Source organism: Rhinatrema bivittatum, chromosome 1 (assembly GCF_901001135.1).
Source record: "Rhinatrema bivittatum chromosome 1, aRhiBiv1.1, whole genome shotgun sequence".
In the NCBI taxonomy this organism is placed as follows: domain Eukaryota; kingdom Metazoa; phylum Chordata; class Amphibia; order Gymnophiona; family Rhinatrematidae; genus Rhinatrema; species Rhinatrema bivittatum.
The window spans coordinates 490,372,661-490,400,540 of NC_042615.1; the positions used below are offsets into that span (position 1 = coordinate 490,372,661).

Sequence of the window (27,880 nt, forward strand, 5' to 3'; positions counted from 1 at the left end):
AAAAAAATGCTATTGCAGTAGATTTCCTTAGCATCCTCCCTTTAGATTATCAAGTCAAATTTGATCATATGATCACTATTGCCAAGTGGCCCCAACACAGTTACCTCACACCAAATCATGTACTCCTCTAAGGATTGGGTCTAAAATAGTCGTGCCCCCCCCCCCCCCCCCCCCCCCAACTTGTCTTGTACCAGTTACTTCATGAAGCAGTCATGTATATCATCTAAAAACTTTACCTCCTTAGTCTGTCCTGATGTGACTTTTACCCAGTCAATACTGGGATAATATTAGTGTTGCTAATTTTGTTAGCTTCCCTAATTTCTGTTAGCATTTCATCGTCTGCTGTTCATTCTGATCAGGTGAATGATAGTACACTTCCACTGTTATTCTGTTCATCTTCGCACATGGAATTTCTATCCATAAAGATTTGTTTCCTGCAAAAATTTTATCCTGTTGACTCAATGCCCTCATTAACATAAAGCACCACTCCACCACCAATTTGATCCATCCTATCATTGTGATATAATTTCTATCCTATCGCAGTATCCCATTGATTATCCTCCTTGTACCAGGTCTCTGAGATGCCAATTATATCTATCTCTTCATTCAGTGATATAGATTCCAATTCTCCAACTTAGCATTTGTGTACAAACATTTCAAAGTATGTTTTTTGTTTGTATTAATGTCCTGCTTATCAGTTTTTTAAATTTTTTATTTATAGAATTTTTAAATTAAAAACAACATAGATTGATTGTGATGGAAATACATGGATGCCAACAATAAAAATAAAAAATACAATGAAATATAGCAAATTGCAATGAAAATATCCACTTCAAAGCAAAAAATTTAGAGGAGAGAGGAGAAATAACTAAGGGAGTACACTAAAAGTAACCATTATAAAAAAAAGGGCATTGGCATAGTATTAACCAATGATAAATTACATATAGCTCAAGAAGACTGAGGTACAGGGGAAGAAGTAAGTGGGCTATAGGACTCTATAAAGGATTTTAATTGCTTGGGCCGAAAAAAAATAAAGCACTCATCCCCTTTTTTAATGACACATTTACAGAGAAGACAAAAGAAAACCCGAGAGAAATAACTTCCTGACAAAAAGATAGAAAGTCCTTTCGCTTGAGTTAGAGGCAAGATCAGGAAAAATTCTCACAGGTTGAGCAAAGAATAGAACAGGAAATTTCCTAAAATAATTTTGCATAGCATTATTTAAATCCACAGCTGAAATAAAAGAAACTAATAAAGTACCCCAGTCGAAAACTTCTAAAGAGGAATTTTTAAGAAAATTGGATAAATTATTTTGAAAATCAACATTAGCCGCAAGTCCAGGAGTTTTCTTTTTAAGAGGAAAATAACATGAATTGATAGATGGCATATTTTCAGACGAAAAACCCCAAGCATCCTGAATGAATCTCTTCAACATTGAAAAAGAAATCTCCCCCACAACTTTGGGGAAGTTTAGAAAGCACAAGTTAAGATGTTTCACATTATTTTCCAAAAGTTAAATACATGTGGAAAGAGCCATAACTTCCCTGCATAAAATTCCTGGACAATCTTTAAAGTATCTTCAACTTTGGAAACTAACCTGGTCCTGCAAGTCAGTCATTTTTTGTTGCAAATTGAAAGAGAAATAATCCATCTTGGAATTAAGCTGCTTAAGGGAACACCCGAAGTCAGCTACTATGTCCCACAGAGCCTCAAGGGTCACCGCCTCGGGGTGAGCTAGAACAACAAAGAACTCACCGCCATCGGTGGTCACAGCTTACCGGGAAGAAGTATTTATTACAACCTCCCTATCAGGATGCCCTAACTTCCCTGCTTTTTTTTGTTTTAGTTTCTTTCAAAGATTCAGCATTCCAAACCATGTGCTTCTGAGCATCTGTCGCTTTTCCCCATCATCTACGATAGTTTAAAAGCTGCTTTATCTTCTTTTTAAAGGTTAGTACCATCAGCTTTATTACAGTTTGGTTAAGGTGGTGTTCATCTTTGTGGAAAAGGATGGACCCCACCTTCCCCAGAATGTTGCCTAGTTCCTTACAAGCCTAAAACCCTCTCCCCTGCACCATTGTCTCATTCATGCATTGAGACTCTGGTATTCTACTTGCCTCAGGGGTCCTGAATGGAAACAATTCTGAGAATGCTACCCTGGAGGTTCTGGATTTCAACTTTCTACCTAAAATCCTAAATTTAGCTTCCAGAACATCCCTCCTGTACCTTCCTAAGTCATTGGTACCCATCTGTACCAAATACCAAAACAGCCAGCTCCTCCCCAGCATTGTCTAAAATCCTATCTAGGTGACACATGAGGTCTGCCACCTTTGTACAGGGAGGGAAGTTGCCAAGTGATCCTCATGTTTATCAGCCAGTTAGTTAACTACATTGCCAGTGATCAAATCACCAACTACAATGTCAGTCCTAACCCTTCCCTTCTGGGCATTGACTCTGTAGAGAGATACTTGATGCTTGAGGATGCTGCATAACCTTGAGGGTAGGTGCTAGCTACAGGATTGCTTTCTGCCACACCAAATTGATGCTCTCCTTCCAGATTAACCTTTCCTTTCCAAGGCAGCACAGAGGCTGCCAGAGAGGAAGTGGGGCTGCTTTACTAAGTCCCTGAAGGTCTTCTCTATATACCTCTCTGTCTCTCTTAGCTCCTCCAAGTCTGCCACTCTAGCCTCCAGAAATTGGACTTGTTCTTTCAGGGCTAGCTGCTGATTGCACCAAGTGTACACATACAGCCTCTCACTAACTGGTAGCTAGTTATATGTGTGGCATGCTGTACAAAAGACTGGATAGCCCTCTCCCCCTCCCCCCACACATACAAACTGCTGGACTACTGTCAGCATCTTATGTTTAAATTTGTTTTATTGAGAAAGAAAAACATTACAACGCATCATACATATCCGCTGGTTATTACTGCCCATCCTCATGTAAACTGTCTTCATTTTAATTTGGTTGACATGTTAACTATTTAAAATTTCTAAGGGAGTAGGGATGTACTTTTAATTTATTGCTTTGTTTTATATTTATGGGTCAATAATCCTGAAGACACTAAAATTATTCGCTAACAACCAGCTGCTTATACACCTTATTGATTCTTGTTTTGAAATAGTAATCTGTTGTGCAAATGTATCAGATGTGATGGTGTATTGTGGTGTGCTCTGATAGGGGCACGTCTTCCAGTTCTCTGTTGCTGAAAAGAGTGTGGGGGCTGTGGAAGCTGAAGTCTAGATGGGCTCGTGATGTCTTCTGGAGTCTTTTGCTGGGAGAAGTATTCAGATGAGCCTTTCTAAAAGAAAATTGAAAACATTTCGAAAAATGGTTTAGAGAATAAGCTGGAATTTCGAGATTGGAAAGAATTTTAGAAAGATTGGATGAAAATATCCCTGTTAGCTTTACTGACCCAATCACTATATTTTATAGCTTATAGAGCCGTTTGAACACCATTAAAAATGTTTAAAATAACAAAGGCAGTAATAAATGTTGGTTCTGTGAAATGGAATTGAGAACATTTTCATACATGCTGTTTTACTATAACATTGGTTATATATTAAAAATATATTGCATATATATGTTGATATTTCCTTTAAGATTTACATATAGATACCCATTGCTATACAATATAAATCAAAACCAAAGAAAAAATTATTGGACATTCTTTTATCATTAGAATGACCGATAACTCTTATTAATTGGAAACAAGGTGTTGTTATTACTGAACAAGCATGGTGGAATCTGGAATATGTAACATAAGTATGAGGCAGTGGTGGCTGGTAAACATAATAGTTGCATATTTTGTCAGTGTATGGAGATATGTAAATGAAGTGCAATTAATAGTTTGAATTCAGACCATATTTTATGTAGGTTTAGAATCACTAGCTTTTTGGTTGATTGTTTCTCTGTGAGGTAATTTCTTTCTTTTTGTACTTGAATTGATATTTTTATTTTGTTTGATGACCTATTTGCGTAATTTAATTAAAACAAATTGTGAACTTAAAAAGAAAAGACTCATGAATCATTTAATTCTCTTTGACAGAACTATTCACATCCCTAATACCAATGATCATCAGAATTGTGCTTTTTTTGTATGACCATGTGAGACTAGAAAATTGGGCATCCAAATGGCAGATGAAATTTAATGTGGATAAGTGCAAGGTGATGCATATAGGGAAAAAAAACCCCATGCTGTAGTTACACAATGCTAGGTTCCATATTAGGAGCTTCCAGCCAGGAAAGAGATCTAGGTGTCACAGTGGAAAATACATTGAAATTGCCAGTTCAGTGTGCTGCGGCAGTTAAAAAAGCAAACAGAATGTTGGGAATTATTAGAAAGGGAATGGTGAATAAAACGGAAAATGTCATAATGCCTCTGTATCGCTCCATGGTGAGACCACACCTTGAATACTGTGTACAATTCTGGTCGCCGCATCTCAAAAAAGATATAGTTGCGATAGAGAAGGTACAGAGAAGGGCAACCAGAATGATATAGGGGCTAGAACAGCTCCCCTATGAGGAAAGACTAAAGAGGTTAGGGCTGTTCAGCTTGGAGAAGAGACGCCTGAGGTGGGATATGATAGAGGTGTTTAAAATCATGAGAGGTCTAGAACGGGTAAAAGCGAATCGGTTATTTACTCTTTCGGATAATAGAAGGACTAGGGGGTGCTCCATGAAGTTAGCATGTAGCACATTTAAAACTAATCTGAGAAAGTTCTTTTTTACTCAACGCACAATTAAACTCTGGAATTTGTTGCCAGGGGATATGGTTAGTGCAGTTAGTGTAACTGGGTTTAAAAAAGGTTTGGATAAGTTCTTGGAGTAGAAGTCCATTACCTGCTATTAATTAAGTTGACTTAGAAAATAGCCACTTTCTATGACTAGCATCAGTAGCATAGGATAGACTTAGTTTTTGGGTACTTGGCAGGTTCTTATGGCCTGGATTGGCCACTGTAGAAACAGGATGCTGGGCTTAATGGACCCTTGGTCTGACCCAGTATGGCATGTTCTTATGTACATTAGGCACAGTAAAAGCTTAATGATGTGGCACAGGTAAATACTAAAACAAGGGCACACTCCATGAATCTAACAACCAGCAGAAAACCCATCAAGGGAAGTACGTTTTTCATACTATGCACAATCAAGCTGTGGAATCGTTTTGCCAGAGGATGTGGTCAAAACGACAAGGATAGCTGAGTTTAAAGGAGGTTTGGGCAAGTTCCTGGAGGAAAAGTCTATAATGCATTATTAGCCAGATTGAGTTAAAAAGCTATTGCTATCCCTGGGAGTGAGTAACGGGAAACAGATCTACTTTGAGATCTATCAGATACTTGCGACCTAGGATGGCCACTGTCTGAGACAGGATATTGAGCTCGATGGACCTTGGTCTAAACCAGCATAGCATTTCTTATGTTCTTATATACATTTTGGAGCATTTCATCATCTTCTTCAATCACCATAATGCATACTGGTGGTTATGCCTTTTAATAGTAAGTATACTAAAAAGTTAACATCTGATCCTAAGACAGGTGTTAGTTTTCACTTTAGCAGCCTTGTGATAAATAGTGGACTGAGGAGAGCATTTCCCATGCACATCCCCATTTACATATATAAGCACAAAATATTACAAATTTGAGTTAGGCGAAAAGCCATTGTCTCTGAATCAAACAAAGATGAAAGAATAGTGAGGATTTTTGATTTTCCACTATGCCTTAAGACTTGAAAAGCAGACAGTTCAAAAGCAAGGTTATAAACTTTATTTGACAAGGCCCCAAACTGTCTATGCTCAGCCTTTGCTGAAAGAAAGAACTTGGACTCGTATTGAACACTGATTATCTTTAATCATGCCTAAGACCATGCTGTCACCCATACAAGGATAAACTCATAACTTCTACAAAAAAAAAGATAATTTTCTAATCAAAAGCTGTGCTTAGTTCTCATCCATTTGCATGCACTGTACCTGTTCACTTCCTATAAATAAAATTGAAATCTAGAACAAAAGGAGCCCACGCCACTATCATCATCAGAGCCTGCCATCATCCAGGGCCCAGCCAGCCAATGGACATACCTTCAGGACCAGCACTGCCACCGCTGGTATTCATATACAGAAATTGCCTGAATTACTGCCCATGTTTGAAGAGTGATGCAAACCATAGATCTCCGCATCAAATCACTGCGCATTGACAGAACCAAGATTTCTACACAATCCTGCATCTCTGCCTTATTTTCTGTGATAAACCAACTGCTTCTGACAGTGAAATTCCCGTGTTCCTGCCCACCATAGATGCTCCTTGCCCTCAGAGGGAAAGACTGTACAATACTTCAATCGCTGATTGTTTATCACTGTTGTAAGAAAACAGACATTAACTTCTAATTATGTTGAAAAGTTCAGAGAATTGATCCTACGTAATCTGTGGTTAGTTGGTAAGATTTGTGCATTCATAAATCTGTGCAGACTTTCAACTGATTGATCTGTTGAGTCAGTTTAGATGTGAAATAACTGAATTCCTGTTGGAATTATTATACATTTGAGATGTATATAAAATGAATCAATTCTGTTTAATTAAATCCCTTAATAAAGAAATTACTGAATTTGGACAGTTAAAAGAAAATGTTCTTTAATCTGAGCCCAGTCCTAAAAAAAAAATTATAAAGTAATGCTAATATCTTATGACCCCGATTTAGCATACATGCTAATCCTTTGTTGCATAGTATTCTATTTTTAGTATATGCTGAATTACCTTAGCATGTATGCTAAGCTTTATTGCATAAGCCCCATTATGTCAGCTCTTAATTTTATATTACTGTATCAAAACTATAATTATAAAATATTGTATTGTAGAATGTTTGAATATATATGAGGCGTTATAATCAGTTTATCATATAAAACTTGTTTGCCAAAACTATAAAACCATCCTTGTCCTTTGTTTTTGATAGTGTAGCTAAGAGCAAATTTGACTGTAGGTATGGTTGAAGCATGCAGCTGTCAAAATGGCAGTATATCCTAGCAAATGTTTACTATCAATTATAAGGATAACCTAAAAAACAATTGCAACATGTGATTAGTCCCTGTAGGAAACTATTCATAATGCATTTCTTGCTGAGAAAAATATGCAGTTGGTTAAGATGTACTTTCAAGAGTCATGTAACTTCCAAAATGTTTCCCTTCCATAGCGAAATACCGGTTCATGTAAGGCTAATAAAGTGATTGTACAGTTTGGAGATTTGGTCCTTAAGGAGTTTATTGAATGCAGATGTTTTTCTGTCACACAGACATCAGGGAGACATAACTATATAAAAATATGTATTCAACTATGTCTAAAAACTAGACCTGGAGACTTTTATCAGTTGCATGTAACTGACCAGTGTATCTCTGTTCTTTTTCTTTGACTTTTTCATGTGACTTTTTTTTAGGGATATCTAACATATTTCAGTTTATAGAATAAAAATGGCTAGACATTTATAGGAACCAGGAAGCTGAGATGTGGCTTTGATTACTACTAAACTTGTTTTTCATATTGTTTGTATTTGTGTTTAGCATTAACATCAGCTCTTGTCCTCCCACTACCTTTGAACAAGATCTGTCACCTTTTTTCCCTTTATATTCATTGGGTGCGATCTTCCATATTAAGGTTGGCAACTATCCTGCATAGGTTCTCTGTGTTCCACACTTTCCTCTTTACTTTGCTCATGTTTCAAGATCTTTGTCCTTTACCCCTTGAAAAAAGCATCCTTCTATGTGAAATAGTTTAGTGTGCTGTTTCTGGAGAGTCTCTGGATTCTAAAGACTGAATAAAAGTGATTAGTTTCCCTTTTGTTTCTGCTTCTGTTTTATGTTTGCTATGAGAATAGAGCTGTAAGGTTACCTTGTTTGATGGTGTAGTCAGCAGGAGATGTGAACTCAAGAGTGGCCAGTATATTTGCAAAATGAGTCTGACAGATTCCAGCTGGAATAGCAGCAGAGTTTCTTCTGCCTGTGATGGCCACCATCCTCTTTGGTTGAACCCTCAAATGCTGGTGGCTGGCAGGGCTTAAGTTGGATGCTTGGAGCCAGGATTAGGTGGGAATGCAGCTGTAATCACAAGCAAACACTGGAAACAGGAAGACTAAATGAGATGAATCAGCAGATCCGAAGAACAAGGAATATGCTGGAATCAACACAGCAAGATGAACTCTGGAAGCAGGACTCTGAGAGGCCTGGAGAATGAGATTCAAACTCTGGCAATCCGCTGCTGGATGCCTGGAAATTGTGTGCTCAGATAGCAGGAAGTGTGAGCCAAGTTGCTGGAAAGACTGAACAAATAGTCCCAGAAGCCCTTTCTGGTGAGAGATGAGATCTGCCTAACAGGACCTCACATCTTGTCTCTAATACTATGTTTTCACTTTGCACTAACTAGTACCAAGTACCTCCTGCATATGCTTTGACACACAAATACATGGCAGTTCTTTAAAAGCCCTTCCTTTACAAATATCAAAGCTACTGTCTCTCCTTCTCATCCTTTTATGTACAGGACATCCTCATGTCTCATCTTCTTTCTGTAGAAGTAACTGAATGTGTGTGCTGGGGATAGGGAAAGGAAAGAGGTTAAATTGCACAGATCAATTAAGATGTCAGTTCAAATTATCGACTTCAGTTTCTTTATTACTTTACCTGCTTTTTCTGTACCAATGAGAGATCTTAGTCATGTTCACTCTATCCACTTGGCCCTTTGTATATTGAAGGTGTCATGCATGGAGCTTTCAAGTATCAAAAAACAGAACTGGCATTCACATCCCTGTAAAAATGTGATTCAATGAAAAAGATGCCTGGAAATAAAAGAAAATAAAATGCACTTTTGTTAGAAATCTACTAATGCATATTGACTAACATTTCAAATGTAAGGAGCCTGTCATATTTGTCTGTTTACTAATATTGCCATGAAATGTAAAGGGATTTTATTTCATCAGCCAAACTGAAGAGCATTTCAGTTGTTCAGAGTAGCCAACTAAATCTTTAATGGGTAATTTTCAAAGAACTTGAGCGAGTAAAACAGTGTTTTATGTACAGAAATGGCCTTTTATAAAATTGCCCACCCAATAGGTAAATCATCTGTGTTTTATTTAAATGCTGCAAAAACATTTCATGAGTATTCATTTTAAATATTCTAAAAGCCAGACATGTTTTTACCCCAGAAAGATTAATGTGGATTTTCCTTGAGCACCTCGTGCAGTTTTGGTCACAATATGTTAAAAAAGATATAGTGGAATTAGAAAAGGTACAGAGAAAGGTAATCAAAATGATAAAGGGATTGCAAGAATTCCCCTATGAGGAAAGCTAAAGAGGTTAGGGCTTGTGAGGGAGGCTATAGCAAACTACCTCAAACTATTTTAAGGAACTAGGCACAACTATCTTGCCCGGTCTTTCTTAAGATCCAGATCTGCAAGGAATCCTAGGTTTTTCAGGGTCTACAAGAGTTAGAGAGGCCCTGGGGAGCAGACAGGAACCCATTCTTTTTTTTTTTTTTTGTCAAAATGATTTTTATTAACAGTTTCCATGTGCCGCAACCTGCAGCGCAGCACCAATACAACCAAACCTTAATATAGGAAACACATCAACATAGACATATATAACCATCAGTACAAAACAAGTGTAAGATATATGCCTGACGTGCAGGTATAGTCTCATCCATCCAACATACATCAACCGCATTCAACATCCCCCCCCCCCCCCCCCCCCCCCATGGATAGGAACCCATTCTATGCAAAGGCTTGCTATGTGTGATGTCTCTGTGCTACCTGAACTTAATATGAGCTGCAGAGGTTTTTCTTCTTTTTCCTGGGACCTCCCAATTCCATTCACCCAGCCTTCACACAACAGACCAATGGGGCTAGGCCTGCTTGTGTAGTCAAGAATAAAGCAGTGAGTAAGGGTCAGATAGGCCAGCAGGAATTTTTTGTTTTGTTTTAACACCTTCTCTACTTTTCCTCGAGAGGTATGCAGCTTGGAGGCAGCTCAGTGAGCAGGAGATCTACATCCTTGCTACAGGGCAGCAACAATGACGGGAACCTCAGGGGCGACCCTGACTGATGACATCACAAGGTTGGGATTCATAAGAACCTCTCTCGCCCCTTGCTAGCTGACATGGCAATGAGTTCCTTCGCTACTGATGCTTGTTCCTGTCTCCTCGGACCTGTGGTTCCTGTGTCAAATCTACCTGAGGCTTGGACTCTAGCTTGGGGTAACCGCTCCTTGGGGGCCTGCTCGCCCTCCAGTTGGAGATGACATCTGGCTGCCTCGCTCCTTGGGGTAGCTCCTGCGCCTTGCAGAGGTCCTGTCTGCCGGCTTCCCTGCTCATCGGAGTTGTCCCTTGAACTACCTTACTGCTTGGAGACTCTACCCTGTGCTCCCTCACTCCTCAGGGCAGTGCCTACGTTCTACACCAGTGACTGTACTCTGCACCTCCCCGCTCCTCAGGGCAGTGCCTTGTTTCTCTACTAGAGTTTCCATCATGCACAGCCCCGCTGCTCGGGGTAAATTATGTCACTACCTTGGAGATTGTCTCGGGCTTCCCCGCTCTTCGGGTTAGCCTACGTCATCACACCAGGGCCTCTCTTGCTACACTGTCCCACCCCTCGGGACAGTCTCTGCTGCATTCCTCCAGAGGTTCCTGTCTCGCGCTCCCTGCGGCTTGCCTAGCACTTCTGTCTTGGAGGCTTTTGCTCTGGCACTTGCATCTCCAGTTCTGCCTGAGTACAGTGGGTTCCCTCAGAACTGTGTCTCCTACCCTGCTCCTCTGGACTCCTCACAGTACTCTCTCTACAAGCTCCTGCGATCATGTGGCTGTGACACAGGACTTGCTACCTCTCTGCCACTACTACTGTATCTCCTGCTGCAGCTGACCTCGCCTCCCGACAGTGAGGACCTGTGGGGCTCCTCCCTGCAGATGGTATCAACTCCCACCTCGGACCAAGGGTCCACGAAACCCATGACTCCTAACAGATTGCCAAGTCCATGGACCCGCCAAAGATCTCAGCTGTACAGGCCATCCCTGGCCTGGCACAAAGAATCAGCGAGCAACAAAAGTTCCTGGAGACACTGACAGCAGCCATTGATAATTTGAGCACTCGTTTAGATGCCACTGTGACTGCCGCCATGACGTCTACCAAGCTCAGTTCCTCCACCTCTATGCCGGTTCTTCAGCCTATCGTGCCCTTGCTGGCACCTCCACGCTATTCAGGGAACCCTCTTATATGCAGGCGTTTCCTGATTCAATGTAATATGCACTTCTGCCTGAAACCGGCCTACTTCCCAGATGTAATCACAAAGACGACCTACATCCTTTCCCTTCTGGATGGTAAAGCTTTGGCCTGGTCGTCACCCCTCTGGGAGCGTGCTGACCCAGTTCTTCATGACCTGCCCGGGTTTCTTGCCTTATTCCGCTCCGTCTTTGATGACCCTGGCAGAAGAGCCGTTTCCGGGTCCTCCATCTCCAACAAGGCTCCCGGCCATTAACTGACTATGTCATAGAATTCAGGACCCTTTCTTCTGAACTGCACTGGGACTCAGACTGCTACGATCCATCTTCCTCAAAGGTCTGAGTTCCGGATCAAAGATGAGTTGGCGGCTCGTGAATTGCCTGCATCCCTTGACACTTTGATAGACCTAGCTGGTTGCATCGACAGCCACCTGCAAGAGCACTCACAGGAGTCTAGAGCGTCCAGGAAATCTACACCAATCTCGGCCCGAATTCAACGTTCGTCTTCACCCAGGCTGAATGTGGCCCAGAGCAAAGTTGAGGATGAGCCAATGCAAATGGGTTGGAGCAGACTTTCTCCCAGGGAACTACGTCGTTGCTAGCAGTCCGGGCTCTGCCTGTACTGCAACCAATCAGACATGCCATAGCCTTGTGACTAGTCTGTCCGGGAAACTCCCAGGCCTAGGTTCAGCAGGAGGACTGCCCCTAGGCCTGACTTTGCCTTCTCCTCCTTTGACAGTATCTATCTCCATCAAGCTGGACAATCAGGAAGCTTTAGTGGACTCGGGGACTGGTGGGAATTTTATTTTAAACAATTGACTGAGCACCTCCGGATCCCCACCAACCTCTCCCTAGTGCCCTTACTCCTCTCGTCCATCCATGGAGAACCATTACCTGGTACGGTCACTCACACCACGGCTCCTGTTCGGCTCCGCACAGGGTCTCTGCACGTAGAGACCATTTCCTTCCACATTCTGGACAAAGCCATACATCCTGTAATTCTGGGACTGCTGTGGCTACAGCAACACACCCCACAGTTTAACTGGGCCACCTTACAACTTTCTCGCTGGGGCTCCTCCTGCTATGTCAACTGTCTGGAGTTTGTTTCACCCTTGCCATGCCTGAATGCTTCACTCTCTCTTCCCAGCCTTCCTCCGCAATATTCTTCATATGCCGATGTGTTCTCCAAGATGGCTGTGGACACCTTACCCCCGCATCGTTCCTATGATTGCGCAATCAACTTCTTGCCCAGCACGGAGCCTCCTCTACCCCTTATCGCTAACAGAGACTCAGGCCATGTCAAAGTACATCCGTGAGAACCTGGCCAAGTCTCCCTTGGGAGCAGGTTTTTTCTTTGTAGGGAAAAAAGACGGCTCTCTCCATCCCTGCATCGATTACTGAGGCCTAAACGAGATCACCCTAAAGGTGCCTTTGATTTTGGAGCTTTTTGATTGGCTTCAGGGAGCTAAAGTCTTTTCCAAATTAGACCTCAGGGGGGCTTACAATTTGGTCTGTATCCGCAAAGACGATGAATGGAAGACCAGGTTTAATATGCACGATGACCACTTTGAATACCTTGTGATGCCATTTGGCCTTTGCAACCCTCCTGTGGTCTTTCAGAATCTGATGAACGAGGTCTTCAGACATATGCTATACCAATGTGTTGTCGTGTACTTTGATGATATCTTAGTATTTTCCCAAGACCTACAAAGCCACCACCAGGATGTCTCTCATGTCCTCTAGCGTCTACGGGACAATCAACTTTATGCCAAACTCCAAAAGTGCTCTTTCGAACAAGAAACCGTTCCCTTCCTTGGCTATATGGTTTTCAGTCAAGGGTTCAGAATGGATCCCCAGAAATTGAAGAGTATTCGCGATTGGCCCCAACCTAGGGGCCTCAAGTCACTACAGAAGTTCCTTGGCTTTGCCAATTACTACCGGTCTTTTATTCACCATTATTCTACTCTGACCGCACCACTCATGGCCATGATTTGCAAGGGGGCCAATCCTTCTCACTGATTGCCCGAAGCCATGACCGCCTTCCAGGATCTTAAGACCGCCTTTCCCCAGGAGCCGTGTCTCTGCCATCCAGATCCCAGACGTACATTCGCAGTCGAGGTCGACGCCTCCGACGTAGGGGTGGTCCTAAGCCAGTACTCTCCTACCCATACCCTACACCTGTGCGCCTTTTTTTCCAGATGCTTTTCTCCAGCGAAACGAAATTACGCGATCGGGGATAAGGAGTTACTAGCTATTAAGCTAGCCATTGAGGATGGCGTACCTGGCTCGAGGGAGCCCAACACCAGATCACAGTGCATACCGACCGCAAAAGCTTCAAGTACACCGTGCTCAGCATTTGAACCATCATCAGGCCTGTTGGACCCTCTTTTTTTACCCGATTTAATTTCCTGCTGCATTACCAACCTGGCAACAAAAACTGCCATGCCGATGCTCTCTCCAGATCCTTTGTCACAGAGGATTTCCCTGACACTCCATGGCACATAATTGACCCCGCTAAGGTCATCCTGTCCGCCACATTTCCAGTGCCACCTGGCAAGACGGTGTTTCCTCGCCAGTTACAATGGAGGGTCCTTAGAAGGGCTCATGACTCCTTGACTGCTGGACACTTGGGGCAGTCTAGAACTCTTTCCACTCTCTAGTGGTTCTACTGGTGGTCCACCATGAAGTAGAACACACAGGCCTATGTAGAGTCCTGCCCCACTTGCGCCTGCCATAAGCCGCCATGGGGACTCTTGCAACCGCCGCCTATTCCGAGTGAGCCATGGACCCATATCGCAACGGATTTCATCGTGGACCTTCCTTCCTCCAGTGGCAACAACTCCATTTGGGTCACCATCGACCATTTTTAAAAAATGGCCCACTTTGTGGCTCTGCCAGGCCTCCCTTCAGCATCGCAGCTTGCTAAATTGTTTATCCGACATATGTTCCGGCTCCACGGCCTTCCTAAACATATCCTCTCAGACCGTGGAGTCCAATTCACTGCCCACTTTTGGAGATCTCTCTGCAAACAATTCAACATCTCATTAGATTTCACCTTGGCTTACCATCCCCAAGCCAATGGACGAACAGGACCTTGAAACAGTTTCTGAGGGTCTACGTGAATCTACGGCAGGATGATTGGGCCGACCTCCTTCCTTGGGCGGAGTTCGCCCTGAATTCCCATCTGTCCGCCTCCACTGATTCATTGCCCTTCCAGGTGGTCTATGAACGTCAGCCTCAGCCACCGCTTCTGCTTCCACTATCTGTGCCCTCACCCGTGGCGCAGTCAACTGCCCAGGAGTTGCATCAACTTTGGAAAAACACAGAGCAGCTGCTTCATCAAGCAGCCCAAAGATCAAAAAAGTTCTTTGATGCACACCATCGTGAAGCTCTCCACTTTAAACCAGGCAACAAGGTGTGGCTCAGCATCCGGTTTATCCGACTTAAGCTGACTTCAGCCCGCTTTGCTCCCAGGTACATTGGTCTCTTTCCAGTGTTCTGCCGTTTGGGTCCAATCACCTACAGACTCCAACTGCCCTCCTCTCTCAAAATCCACATTGCTCTCCATATATCGCTAGTAAAACACTTGGTATTGCCCGGCTTCTCCAGAAAACCACCGGAGCCTCAACAACTGTCATCTGAAGCGGACGTCACATACCAAGTCCAAGATGTCCTGGATGTAAGGAAATGTGGAAAAAAGTGGAAATATCTCCTATCTTGGGAGGGCTTTGGGCCTGAAGAGAACAGTTGGGAACCTGCCTCCAACATCCTTGATAAGACTTCATCAGGCAGTTCCACGCTACACACCCTCGAAAGCCCAACCCCCGGGGGGAATCCTTAAGAGGGGGGGGTACTGTTATGACCGTCGGTCGCAGACGGCTGCGACCAATTCAACTCACGTCATGTGTTGCCCTGCTCTCCTCTTCGGGTCAGCTCGTGGCCATCGTGGCCCAGGCTAGCCACTACCGCCGCATAACTCCGTGTTCTCAAGCCTCCTCTTGGCGTCCAGGACGCCGCCGCCACCCACGCCAATTCTGGGCTTCCTAGGTGCACACGTGCACCTCTGGGCCCTCCTTTAAAGGCCCAATGGTGGGAACCTCAGGGATATCCCTGACTGATAACATCATAAGGTTAGGATTCATAAGCACCTCCCTCGCCCCTTGCTAGCTGACTTGGCAACAAGTTCCTTCGCTACTGGTGCTTGTTCCTGTCTCCTCTGACCCATGGTTCCTGTGTCAAATTTACATGCGGCTTGGACTCTGGCTTGGGTACCTCCTCGGGGACCTGCTCGCACTCCAGGTGGAGACCTTATCTCCTGGCTGCCTCGCTCCTTGGGGTAGCTCCTGCGCCTTCCAGAGGTCCTGCCTGCCGGCTTCCCTACTCCTCGGGGTTCTCTCTCAAACTACCTTACTGCTTGGAAACTCTACCATGCACTCCCTCACTCGTCGGGTCAGTGCCTATGTTCTACACCAGTGACTGTATCCTGTGCCTCCCTGCTCTTCGGAGCAGTGTATACATTCTACACCAGTGACTGTATCCTGTGCTTCCCCGTTCCTCGGAGCAGTGCCTACATTCTACACCAGTGACTGTACTCTGCACCTCTCCGCTCCTCAGGGCAGTGTCTTGCTTCTCTACCAGAGATTCCATCATGCGCAGCCCCGCTGTTCGGGGTAACTTACATCACTACCTTGGAAATTCTCGGGCTTCCCCGCTCCTCGGGTTAGCCTACGTCATCACACCAGAGCCTCTCTCGCTACGCTGTCCCGCCCCTCAGGATAGTCTCTGCTGCATTCCTCCAGAGGTTCCTGTCTCGCGCTCCGCAGGGCCTGCCTAGCACTTCTCTCTTGGAGGCTTCTGCTCTGGCACTTGCATCTCCAGTTCTGCCTGAGTACTGTGGGTTCCCTCAGAACTGTGTCTCCTATCCCGCTCCTCTGGACTCCTCACAGTACTCTCTCTACAAGCTCCTGCGATCACGTGGCTGTAACACAGGACGCTCTACCTCTCTACCACTACTACTGTATCTCCTGCTGCAGCTGACCTCACCTCCCTATGGTGAGGACCTGTGGGGCTCCTCCCCGCAGGTGGTATCAACTCCCACCTCGGGCCAAGGGTCCACGAAACCCACGAATCCTAACATTAAATAATGTGTACAAAACTAAAGTACCGCTACCACTGTTCTATCTACTGACAAGAATAAACCAATCTAGAACAGTAAATCTTAAAAAAGACTCTGTTGTAACAAAAAGTCACTCTGTTGTACAGCCTTCATATATTTATTTATCACAAAAAGTATTTTCACAATCTAATTCAATACAAGATTGAGCAAGAGTTAATTCTCCTGATGCAGGCATGGGTTTGTGCAGAAATGCTGCAGCATTGGGAGAAAATATATTTGTAAATGGTTCCTTTTTGAGAGGCTGGATGGGAGAAAACGCACTGTAATGGCATCCATTTAAGAGACCGGGTTGGGACCTGGTGCAATTGGAGCACCAGAGGACCCCTGAATTCACTGGCACACTCCCTGCGAGGAGAGACACACTGGGGAACTCACATAAGGACACTACTACCCAATACCACCACAAGTGAACTCTGTAGCACTTTTGACAAGTTGACTATCTGATCTCGTCCACTCTGTTTATTGCCTAAGTTCATCGCTACCACGACAGACATAACCACCAAACTGACCTACCGTACTTTGCCCTTTGATCCAAATATTGTAATCAGACATGGAATTAAAATTAAAAATACAACCAATAACAGGACAACGGAAAAACAGCAACCATATAAACAACAAATACAAAAATCCAAACACGACTAAAAAAAACTCTATAATAAACTACAAACAACAAAAACAAACATCAAAACATGCTTACTGCTCACCCTGCTTCTAGTAAATGCCAATCAATTTCAAGGAAATTCCCCCTCATAAATGATATTGTTAATGACCAACAACCAACAATATTCTGCATAACTGAAACTTGGCTAAATGACAAAGACAATATACTACTAAACCAATTATCGCATCCTAATTACAACCTGTTCCATATACTATGATAAAAAAAAGAAAAGGTGGTGACTTAATGATAATCTGGAGAAAGGAACTCAAATAAACACTGAAGAAAATTGAAATCTGCCCACCCTTTGAAGTAGCCGTCTTAAATTCAAAACAAATTAATATTGGACTGGTATTCTGCCCTGCAAGACTACGCCAATAAGGCTGCTCACCCTTAATCGAACTTTTTACAAACGAACTCCCTTCACCAGAGACAACAATAATTTTAGGAGACTTTAATCTACATGTTAATGATTCTCCACAAACCATCTTTTGTGACATGTTCCTAGAAGCAGTGGAAGCCTTAGGGATATACTCAACATGTCTCCAAGGCCACCCACAAAGCAGGTAATACTCTTGACTTCATATTCGCAAATTCCAATAATTACAGTATAAATACTAAGCACAAAATAATTCCTTGGTTGGACCACCCCCTAATTAAAACAGTTAATGTACAAAAATCATTCGGCGATGAACTCCAAAATCAAAAACCCTCAAAAATTCAGAAGGAAAATCAAAACTGAAACACTAACAATTACACTAGAGACCAAAATCAAAAACCTAAATCTAAATAGCTGTGATGAGGCATTTGATTCATGGGAAAAAATGATCAAAGAAATAACAGATAAATACAGCCCAACTCAAACCAAAACTACAAACAAAAATTATGATAATCTCAGAAAAATGAACCCTTGGTATAATGAAGAACTGAAAAAAAAAAACCCCACCTCAGAAAACTTGAAAAACTCTGGCAAAAAAACCATAAGAGCATGCTATACTGGGTCAGACCAAGGGTCCATCAAGCCCAGCATCCTGTTTCCAACAGTGGCAATCCAGGCCATAAGAACCTGGCAAGTACCCAAAAACTAAGTCTATTCCATGTTACCGTTGCTAGTAATAGCAGTGGCTATTTTCTAAGTCAACTTAATTAATAGCAGGTAATGGACTTCTCCTCCAAGAACTTATCCAATCCTTTTTTAAACAGCTATACTAACTGCACTAACCACATCCTCTGGCAACAAATTCCAGAGTTTAATTGTGTGTTGAGTGAAAAAGAACTTTCTCTGAATCTCTCTAAGAAAATACAAATCATACCTATCACACTACAGAACTCTAAGGCTAAAAAAGCCTATTATGCAAAACAATTAGACGGAGTTGTTTTCAACTCAAAACTACTGTTTGAAACAGTTAAGAGTCTAATAAAAGACCATTCTGCACTACAAACAATAACTTCACAAGAACTTCATGTAATGACTATGCTACAGCATTAACTGAAAAAATACATAGGTTGAAACAGCAAATCGCATACATCTGCCTTAATAACGCATCAGATGACGTTAATGCACATGATAATCGGTCAATATACCCCATGGTCTAAAATAGGCAGTAATAAAACTAATCTTAAAGAATAAAGCAGGAAGATCTGATGATTGGAACAACCATCGACCAATCTCCAACTTAACCTTCATTGCAAAAATTCTTGAAAAAGCAGTTCTTAACCAATTAGAATCTCATCTAGAAGACAATAAATTTTATATCCTAACCAATTTGGATTTTGAAAAAATCGCTCTATGGAAACTCTTCTACAATCCCTAATTGACCCTATATTATGGGGCTTTGTCTCTAATGAATCATACTGCCTGGTGTTGATTGATCTCACAGCAGCCTTCGATACTGTTGACCATAACCTACTTTGCCGACAACTGAGAAACCTTGGGATTAAAGGAAATATTCTTAAATTGTTCACCGCATTCCATAAAAACAGAGCCTTCCAAGTTAAACTCAACAATCATTTATCTGATACATTCCAATGTTCTACAGGTGTTCTGCAAGGATCTGCACTATCTGCAACTCTATTTAATATATACATGCTGCCCTTGTGCAAATTACTAACAGGGTTATTCATCAAAATGTGTTATGGCATTAATGCACGCGATACCGTGTTAACGTATGCGTTAACGCCATACCGTGGTATTAGAGAGGGGTTTGGGAGGGATTAATTAAAATGAGGGTCAATATCGCACTGTGCGATTGCATAACGCATGCTATCACCTGTTTTTAACGCCGGAAATAATTACACCTTTTTTCCTGGCATTAAGCTGTGTTATATGGCTGAAATGCCGTAACGCAATTCACGATAAATTTTGTAAATTGCATTTTGGCCATTTCTGGGCTTGGCGGGGGAGGGGGGAGAGGAATGGAGTGAAGTAGAGAGAGAGAACGCCTCTGGGGAGGCCTTCACAGTATTGAACTATTTATATTACTATAGGAAAGCCAGCTAATAGCTCAAGGTGAGGTATTGGTGGTGATTTAGGGTATAGGGGCCAGTTTTACATGCAGAGTGAGACATACAAACTGAACAGTACACCTCGGTGAAGATTTTACATCATTTGGAGTGAGGAAAATCTCACAAAGATGATATTTCTACAGTGTTCTCTCACTCTAGCTTGATGATCAACCGGGTACCATCAAGCTAGGGTGAAATAAAGTAGAAATTTCATATAAATATTCAATATTATGAGGGCCTTATAAATAGTCTCTCTCTTGGCACTTTGTGAGCTGCGAAATAAAAGTATCGTGGGGTGCAAAAACTTTACCGCACCACGTGGTACTACCTATGCAAAGCGTGCCCCTTTCTCTTACCGCAGGCTTTATGCAAGTGATGATATAGCATTTTGATGAATCTATATGTTTACAATCTGCAATTTTACGTCCTGCTAACAAAATCATTCGATAAAACAGCATTGCTTAACTCTGAATATATGGTCACAATAAAAGAAAAGCTTGCACAAATGATGAACCCCAAAAAAACTGAATTAATCTGGCTGAGCCGAAACCCACCTAAATCTATTCCACTAGGGATTGATCTCATAATTTGCCAATTAACCCCATCAACACAAGTGAGAGATCTAGGAGTTCAAATTAATGAAAACTTAATAATGAAAACCCATATTAGCAAACTGATCAAATCTGGTTTCTACAAGTTATGAATCCTGAACAGATTGAAACCTCTTCTAATCACAGCAGATTTCAGAAGTGTTTTACAATCTCTAGTATTCTCTAACCTTGATTACTGTAATTCCCTACTTTCTTGGAATCCCATCCATTCACCTAAAACCTCTTCAACTACTGCAAATTGCTACAGCTAGACTATTATCTGCAAAATGGAAATAAGACCTCATCGCCCCAATGCTGATCACTCTACATTGGCTCCCTGTACAGTCAAGAATAATCTACAAAGTTCTCACCATAAGTTTCAATAACATTAATCCGAATAATGATCTGTTGGGAATAACATTTAAACCACATATTCTACTACGAACACTCAGATCACAAAACAAAGGCCTCATCGAAATCCCGACCATAAAAAAACTCTCATCTAACGCAAACCAGATAGAGAGCGATTTCAGTTGCTGGACCAAAACTATGGAACTCTATGCCAGAGGACCTATGAACTATAACAGACAATAAAACAAATTCAAGAGTGAGTTGAAGACCTGGCTATTCAAAAATGCCTACTGTCTGGCAGATGCCTCCAGTTCTCCATGAGTCAGAAAAGCTAAAATGTACTGATCTTTACCCCCACCCCTAATCCCTCTTAACCCAGTTATTTTTCCTAAACGTATCTGTCTTTGAGTGCACACATTGTATCTAAATATTTCCCTAAATTACAATCTGTCCCTCTGTTTTCATTATTTGAGTATCTAACCTATACCCCGTTATGAACTAGTGATTTTCACATGGAATGACGGTAAATAAAACACACAAATAAAATTTGGATTTGAGTGTGTTGCGTCCGTTGGTGCTAGACAGCTTCGCCCCGTTTGCCTCACCTTATTCACGGCTCCTCCCGCTTACCTAGGAAAGATGGCTACTGCCGTGTCTACAAGCCAACCTCTCCGGCGTTTCCGAAACGGCTATGGTGCTGCCTCGCGCCATGCTCCTCCCAGGTACCTACTAGGGTGCGCACGCGTCACCCACGTCTTTATGCAACCCTTGGCGCGAACCTCGGGGGTGTTCCCCCATACTGACATCATGCCATCCGGGTATATAACATCTTCTATTTTGCTAGCTCGTTGAGTTAGCAAGAACTTGGATTTGACTCCGGATACGTTCTGTTCCTGTCTACGCTACTCTGCCGCATCCGTGCTGCTGCTGGAAGCTCTCTCTCTGCCCTTCGGGGTAACTGCTAATCTGGGTACCCGCTCCTCGGGTGCCCTCTGTTTATTTCAGGTGCCTTACAGGGAACAGGTACTTGCTCCTCGAGAACCTGCCTTGGTGCCTGCACTTACTTCTACAACCTGGTGGAATCACCTATCTACAGCAAACACCTAGTGAGTATACTAACTCTCAGTCTATCTCATCCACAGTACTTCCTTGCTGGTAAACCTGCTTCAGAACCTCTCAGTACCAATGGGGTGAGAAGGGCTCCCTCTGCCGAGGTCCCTGAGACTGCAATTACCAGACTGCCTCACTACTGCCACCTCTGTGGGTACTCTTCAAAGCTGTCTAATAAAGAACTAACTGTGTTTGTGCGTTCTGAATCTAGCCTAGTACTGTGGTTCCTCACAGGGCTCCTCCCCGTGGGCATGGTCATGTATCCCAGTACCCAAGGATCCACACAAACACCGCTCATCCATAACAGAGTGCTTGGCAGTTGATGTTAAGAGGAGGAGGAATTCTACATTTGCTTAGAATATTTGAAATATGTCTTCCTGATGGGAAGAATATCCCAGAACCTGATGAATTATTGAGCAAATAGGAAGGATGCTGGATTTCTCAGCAGATCAATATAAGTTAACACATTGGGTTATTTACAAACATTGGAAATAAACATAACAATAAACGCTATGGGGTAGATTTTAAAAGGTGCTCGCATCCATGTCTGCACGGTTCCCGGTGCACGCACATGGATGCACGGATTTAATAACATGCGCACGCATGCTATAAAATCCGTGGGCCAGACACACATGAGTGCCGGATTTTACAATTCGCGCGGGGGGGGGGGGGGGGGGTGGCGGGGAATTTTAGTAAGTTACGCGTGGCGACACAATCAAGCCTTCCTCCGTTTCCTCCCAGTCCACTCCAATTAATGAGCGGACTGGGAGGGAACTTTCCTACTCCCCCCCCCCCACCTAACTTTCCTTCCCTCTCTTCCCCTCTCCACCCCGACCCCTAAACCCTTCCTATCTACTTATATCCTTTTTTTTTCACTACTTACTGCTCCTCTGGGGCAGAAGTAGTTTGCATGCGCTGGCTGGCTGTTGGCACACGCTTCCCCGGAACAGCGGCTAATGGCCACTGTCCCGGCCAGCCTCCATCCCACTCCTCCCTGCCCAGACCTTGCTCCCTGGACCCCCCTTTCTAAGGGTCAGGCACTTGTGCGCGTATCAGCATTTATGCACGTGGCCAGGATCTTTTGAAAATGCACATGGCGTGCATATGGTCTGGCCAAGTGCGTAAGTACTGGTATCTGCGTGCGTGGCCATTTTAAAATTCGGCCATCATGCTACGTAAGTCCATAACATCTTTGAATGGTGTTTCTTGCTCTGGATACTGAAGATTTCAAGACCATGTTGATACACACTTGCATTGTATATTGATAACTTTAGATTGATATCAACCATATTTTTTGGTGTAGATTGCATGGTGATGAATGAGATGTGTGTGTTGCAAAATAATGGGGCAGATTTTAAAAGCCCTATGTGCGCCGAGCCTATTTTGCATAGGCCCTGCGACACACGCAAAACCCCTGGACGCGCTTATGTCCCAGGGCTTGAAAAATGGGGCGGGGCGGGGGCATGGCCAGAGGCCTCCGTAGGGCTGCTAGGCTGGGGGATCATGTGCTGGCACTCGGCCAGCACGCACAGCCTATGCCAGCCCAGAGGCAGGCGCAACTTATAAAATAAAGGTTACAGTGGTGTTTTAGGTAGGGCTGGGGGGCGGGTTAGGTAGGGGAAGGGAGGGGAAGGTGAGGGGGGCGGAAGGAAAGTTCCCTCCGAAGCCTCTCTGATTTCGGAGCGGCCTTGGAAGGAACGGGGAAAGCCATCGGGGCTCCCCTAGGGCTTGGCGTGTGCAAGATACACTAGTGTGCACCCCCTTGCGTACGCCGACCCTGGATTTTATAACATGCGCGCGGCTGCGTGCGAATGTTATAAAATCGGGCGTACATTTGTGTGCGCCGGGTTGTGCGCACAAATGTATGCCCGCGCGCATGTCTTAAAATCCGGCCCAATGAGAAAATATATATGATGGCTGAATGATGTTTTGTTTTATTTGAATGGGTTGAGGTATTTATTGATGCTATGGGGCTTTTAAAAAGATTTTGAGTTTAAATGTAAATTGTGATTATTAACATTGTTAAAAAATTATTTTTGATAGATAAATATATGAAGGCTGTACAACAGAATGTCTTTTTGTTACAAAAGAGTCTTTTTTAAGATTTACTGTTCTATATTGTTTTGGATATTTAAATAAATGTGAACAAATTAGTGGTTTAGTAAATGATTAGTTTTCATTTTTTAGCTTTCTTTTTACCCATTTAATAATTCCTTACAAAGTAACCAAGGTAACCATGACACATCCAGGCCCTGTATACATTGTATCAAACACTCAGTAAATACCTCAGAGACAGTTATTCAAGTGGAAATAAAGTCTACAACTTTATTCACCAACCTGACCAGGGCATCTAGCCTGGGTACCTTAGTCCTTTGCATATATGTAAATGTAACTAAGGCTAAATAAAGGATTGGGAGGATCGGTCACTACGATCTGCCTTGAGCAAGCAGGATCAAGAGTCCTCTAGGAGAAGAAGTAGGCCTGGGCCTCCCCAATGAAAACAACAGCTTGCTCACTGGGCCTGTAACACAACAAAATCACACCAGGGCCTAGCACCTAGGTGATAAATGACTCCAGGCCATTCTAGTGGGAGACTTGTCGCAGATGACACTTCCTAACCTTGAGTGCATCTAGGCACTCACTAGGGCTTGCCTGAGTCTACCAACCAAGCTGTAAGCTTGCTGCAATACCTTCCCCCTATTCTTTCGATTTTATCTCCTGATCACCTGTTCCAGCTTCTTCTTTAAGGCATTGAGGAAAACGTTTTGATCCATGTCAGACAAGTGGACACCATCTAGTTGGAATAGATCTGCACAATGAACATTTGCCCAGTCATGTCTGACATGGAACATTCTATAGTGAATTACAAATTTCCCCACCTACTTGTTGACTTTGGCCACCCGTGGCACCACAAGGGGGGTTGGGGGTGGAATTGACTCCACTGGTAACAAGGAACAATGTCAGACCAAACAAAGCAAATTCCAGGTAGCCTGGATGTGAATATGCAGTGTCTGCAACCTGTGCCTGGATAAATTGCTTATGTCATTGGTTTGCAAATGAATTGCTAACATTTGCTTTGTAAACAAGGTTTGGTTTGATGTAAACCGGTGTGATAAGAATCTTTGTTTTGAACGTCGGTTTAGTAAAAAGATGTAAATAAATAAATAAATAAATAGACATCTGAGTGAGCTAACTTAACCAGCAATTAAAGCAGGGAGGAAGAGACGAGAGAGCGGAGTTCAGAAACTTTCAGGAGCAAAAAAGATGAAATGGGACCAGTGACACAGAAACATCATCTAGCATCCTCTTGCAGGCACTAAGCTTATTTTTATTTATTGTAAAGCTCTTGCCCTCTATTTAACAGACCTCTTACAGCAGCATCTTAACAGAATTTGAGCAAGTGTTGGATCTATTTTAATGCACGTTCACACTTCTGCATTTTTACTTAATTAAATAGCTTGAACACATGTTTTATCTTCTACTTTCTTCCCTGTGGGCAATGTGGCAAGAGCATCAGAACCTTTGTAGATGTGGGAGAGGCACCAAGACCAAGGGGGCTGGGCGGCCCCTGACATCACCTATCCTTCTCTGTCCCTCTCTTTCACTTTCTCTCCCTCACCTCTCTTCCTCTTTTCTTCCTCTCCCATTTCTCTCTCAATTGATGCACACCTGGAATGAGTTTATCTAATAGGGATGTGAATCGTTTTTGAACGATTAAAATTATCGTCAGATAATTTTAAAATCGTCCAAAATCGTTAGAGTGCACGATACAATACAAATGCCCCCGATTTATCGCCAGGGGCATTTGTATTGTATCGTTAAATAGGGCGCGAGAAAACCGTCGCCGTCGCCCGTATGACATAGTGAGGGCAAAGATAGCGCCGGCGCCATTTTGAAGATTGGCAATACGGCCCGCGTGCAGGAGGTCGCTCCCGGACCCCCGCTGGACTTTTGGCAAGCCTTGTGGGGGTCAGGAGGCCCCCCCAAGCTGGCCAAAAGTCCCTGGGGGTCCAGCGGGAGTCCGGGGGCGATCTCCTGGATGCATGACGTCGGGAACCAGGAACCAAAATGGCGCCGGCGCTACCTTTGCTCTGTCACATGATAAGGGCAAAGGGCCACCGGCGCCATTTCTCTCAACGCAGCCCGTGGCCAGAGAGAGGGAGATTGCGTCGGGACCCCCCCCCCCACTGGACCCCAGGTAATTTAAAACATTTTGGGGGGGGTTCGGGAGGGTGGGGGATTTGTTTTAAAGGTTCGGGGTGGGTTTTAGGGTTTTTTTGGTGTGCCGGTTTTCCCGCCCTCCCCCGATTTACGATTTTTAACGATTTAAAAAAAAAAAAAAACACGACGATAAGATTTCCCTCCCCCCCCCAGCCAAAATCGATCGTTAAGATGATCGATCACACGATTCACACCCCTATTATCTAATCTCAATTCTTTCCTATCAAGCCTCTGCACCCACACTTCCTGCACCACGTATCCCAGGTGCATAGTGAACCTGCCAGACTTTGCATGCCCCTCTGTCCAAAAGACAAATGACTGTCCAATGATCCAGACTGTACATCGCCACCATCTCACAGAGCAAGGTCAATGAAGAGCAGCCTCTGGCATTCTGTCTCCTTGCCTGACATAGGACACATAAGCCATAGTGTGCCATTTCCCTATGCGCTGTGGCCTGGAGTGCCCACTTAAGGATCCCCATAAAGTGAAACTTGCCTAGTGAAGAGCCATTTGTGTAAACCAAGAACTGACACTCATCCTTGGACTAAACTGAAAGGTATGTCTTCACATTCAAGACTGGACATGTGACCAAATCAGGGACTTGAATGAGTATAATGAATTGTTCCATACCTAGCTGGTTCATCTTGGAATGTTGTATGTGAAGCATCAATTTTTTCTGTGGACAAGTATAACAAATAGCCTCACAAGTGGAGTGATATCATCTAATGGCACCAACATGGGGAAAAAAACCTCTTTCATAATTCATAGTGACTGAATAGTCTTTTAGAGCATGCATGGGAGTTTCTGCCCTGCTGACACCGCTGAAGCCATTTTAGGCCTAGATTCATCAAAATGCTATAAATTTCACATGAAAAGGGGCATGGTTAGGGTAAATTTTGAGTTACTGCAAGTCGCAATATTTTAGCACTTCGCATAGGTTTTTTACCCCAATATGCATTAAATTTATCACATCTGTGATATTTCACTTTGCAGCTTGTGAAGTGCCCAGTCAGGCATTTCCTTATTTTGGACTGCTCCGAGAGAGAGTGAGACTCTTTATAAGGCTCTCATATAAGCCAACTATTTATATCACTGTAGGAGGGTCATCCAGTAACCCAGGTAGAGAGTGCATCAAGCTAGATCAAGAGTACATTGTAGAAATCTCATTTTTGTGTAGCTTTCCTCATTCCAAATCACCCCAAGGTCTCTCTCCTGCTCCGTGCACATCAGCCCTTCACCCCCCATCGAATAAGGTTCTTCCGGATGTTCACACCCCATATGCATGACTCTGGTGTAATTATCTGGTGTAAGCGACATTAAACGTGTGTAATGTAGTACTGATGGGGTTGGAGATCTGGATGGACTGGAGAAATTTCAGGCTGAAGAACCAGAAGGGTCTCAGTGACCTGGAGAAAGACTGGCGAATTGGTGGACCAATTGGTAAACTTGTTAATATCCTATACACGCACATGTTTTAAAACTGGCCGACTTGCGTGTGAAAATCGGAACTTACATAAGTCCTAGTTTACTTTCACAGGTAAAATATATGCATGAATTTATTTATTTAAAAATATTTCTTACCTGCTCCTCCATTAAGTTTGAGGCAAGTTACAATAAAAAAACCATTTATAAATAAAACACGCATCTAAAACAAATTAACATTTATCTTGCTGCAGGAAAACTAACAATAACGAAACATTGCTATACGGACAATGCTTACTCTGTTGCAAAGGCATTATTAAATAAAAAGATCTTGAGCATCTTTTTGAACATTTTTGAGTCCCTTGTGTTGTGGATTTAAGATGATAGAGAATTCCATATTTTGGGACTACAGATGGAAAAGGATTGTTCCCATGTCACTATAAGCCACGTATCTCTAGGGGAGGGGATATCCAACAAGAATTGGATAGAAGAACGAAGCATATGGGATGGTGTATATATGTATTCTCAAAAGTTGAAGAGATACAAGGTGATATCCCATTGTGCAGAAGGTTAAGTATAATGACAGCTATTTTATAGTGTATGCAGA

At 43.1% G+C, this 27,880-nt stretch overlaps 1 protein-coding gene across 8 annotated transcripts in view; it reads left to right on the forward strand.

The window, feature by feature from the left end:
- Nucleotides 1–27,880, forward strand: part of CCDC171 (coiled-coil domain containing 171) — a 982,183-nt gene that overhangs the window by 809,363 nt on the left and 144,940 nt on the right. The window contains exons 25-26 of one of the 8 annotated variants that reach the window (XM_029608535.1): nucleotides 1,847–1,950; nucleotides 3,181–3,996. The exons of the other annotated variants lie outside the window; for them this stretch is intronic. Coding sequence (XP_029464395.1) covers nucleotides 1,847–1,948 — 102 coding nt within the window. The 3' untranslated portion in view covers nucleotides 1,949–1,950; nucleotides 3,181–3,996. Of the gene's footprint in view, nucleotides 1–1,846; nucleotides 1,951–3,180; nucleotides 3,997–27,880 lie in introns of those variants that run through there. 8 annotated transcript variants of the gene reach the window in all.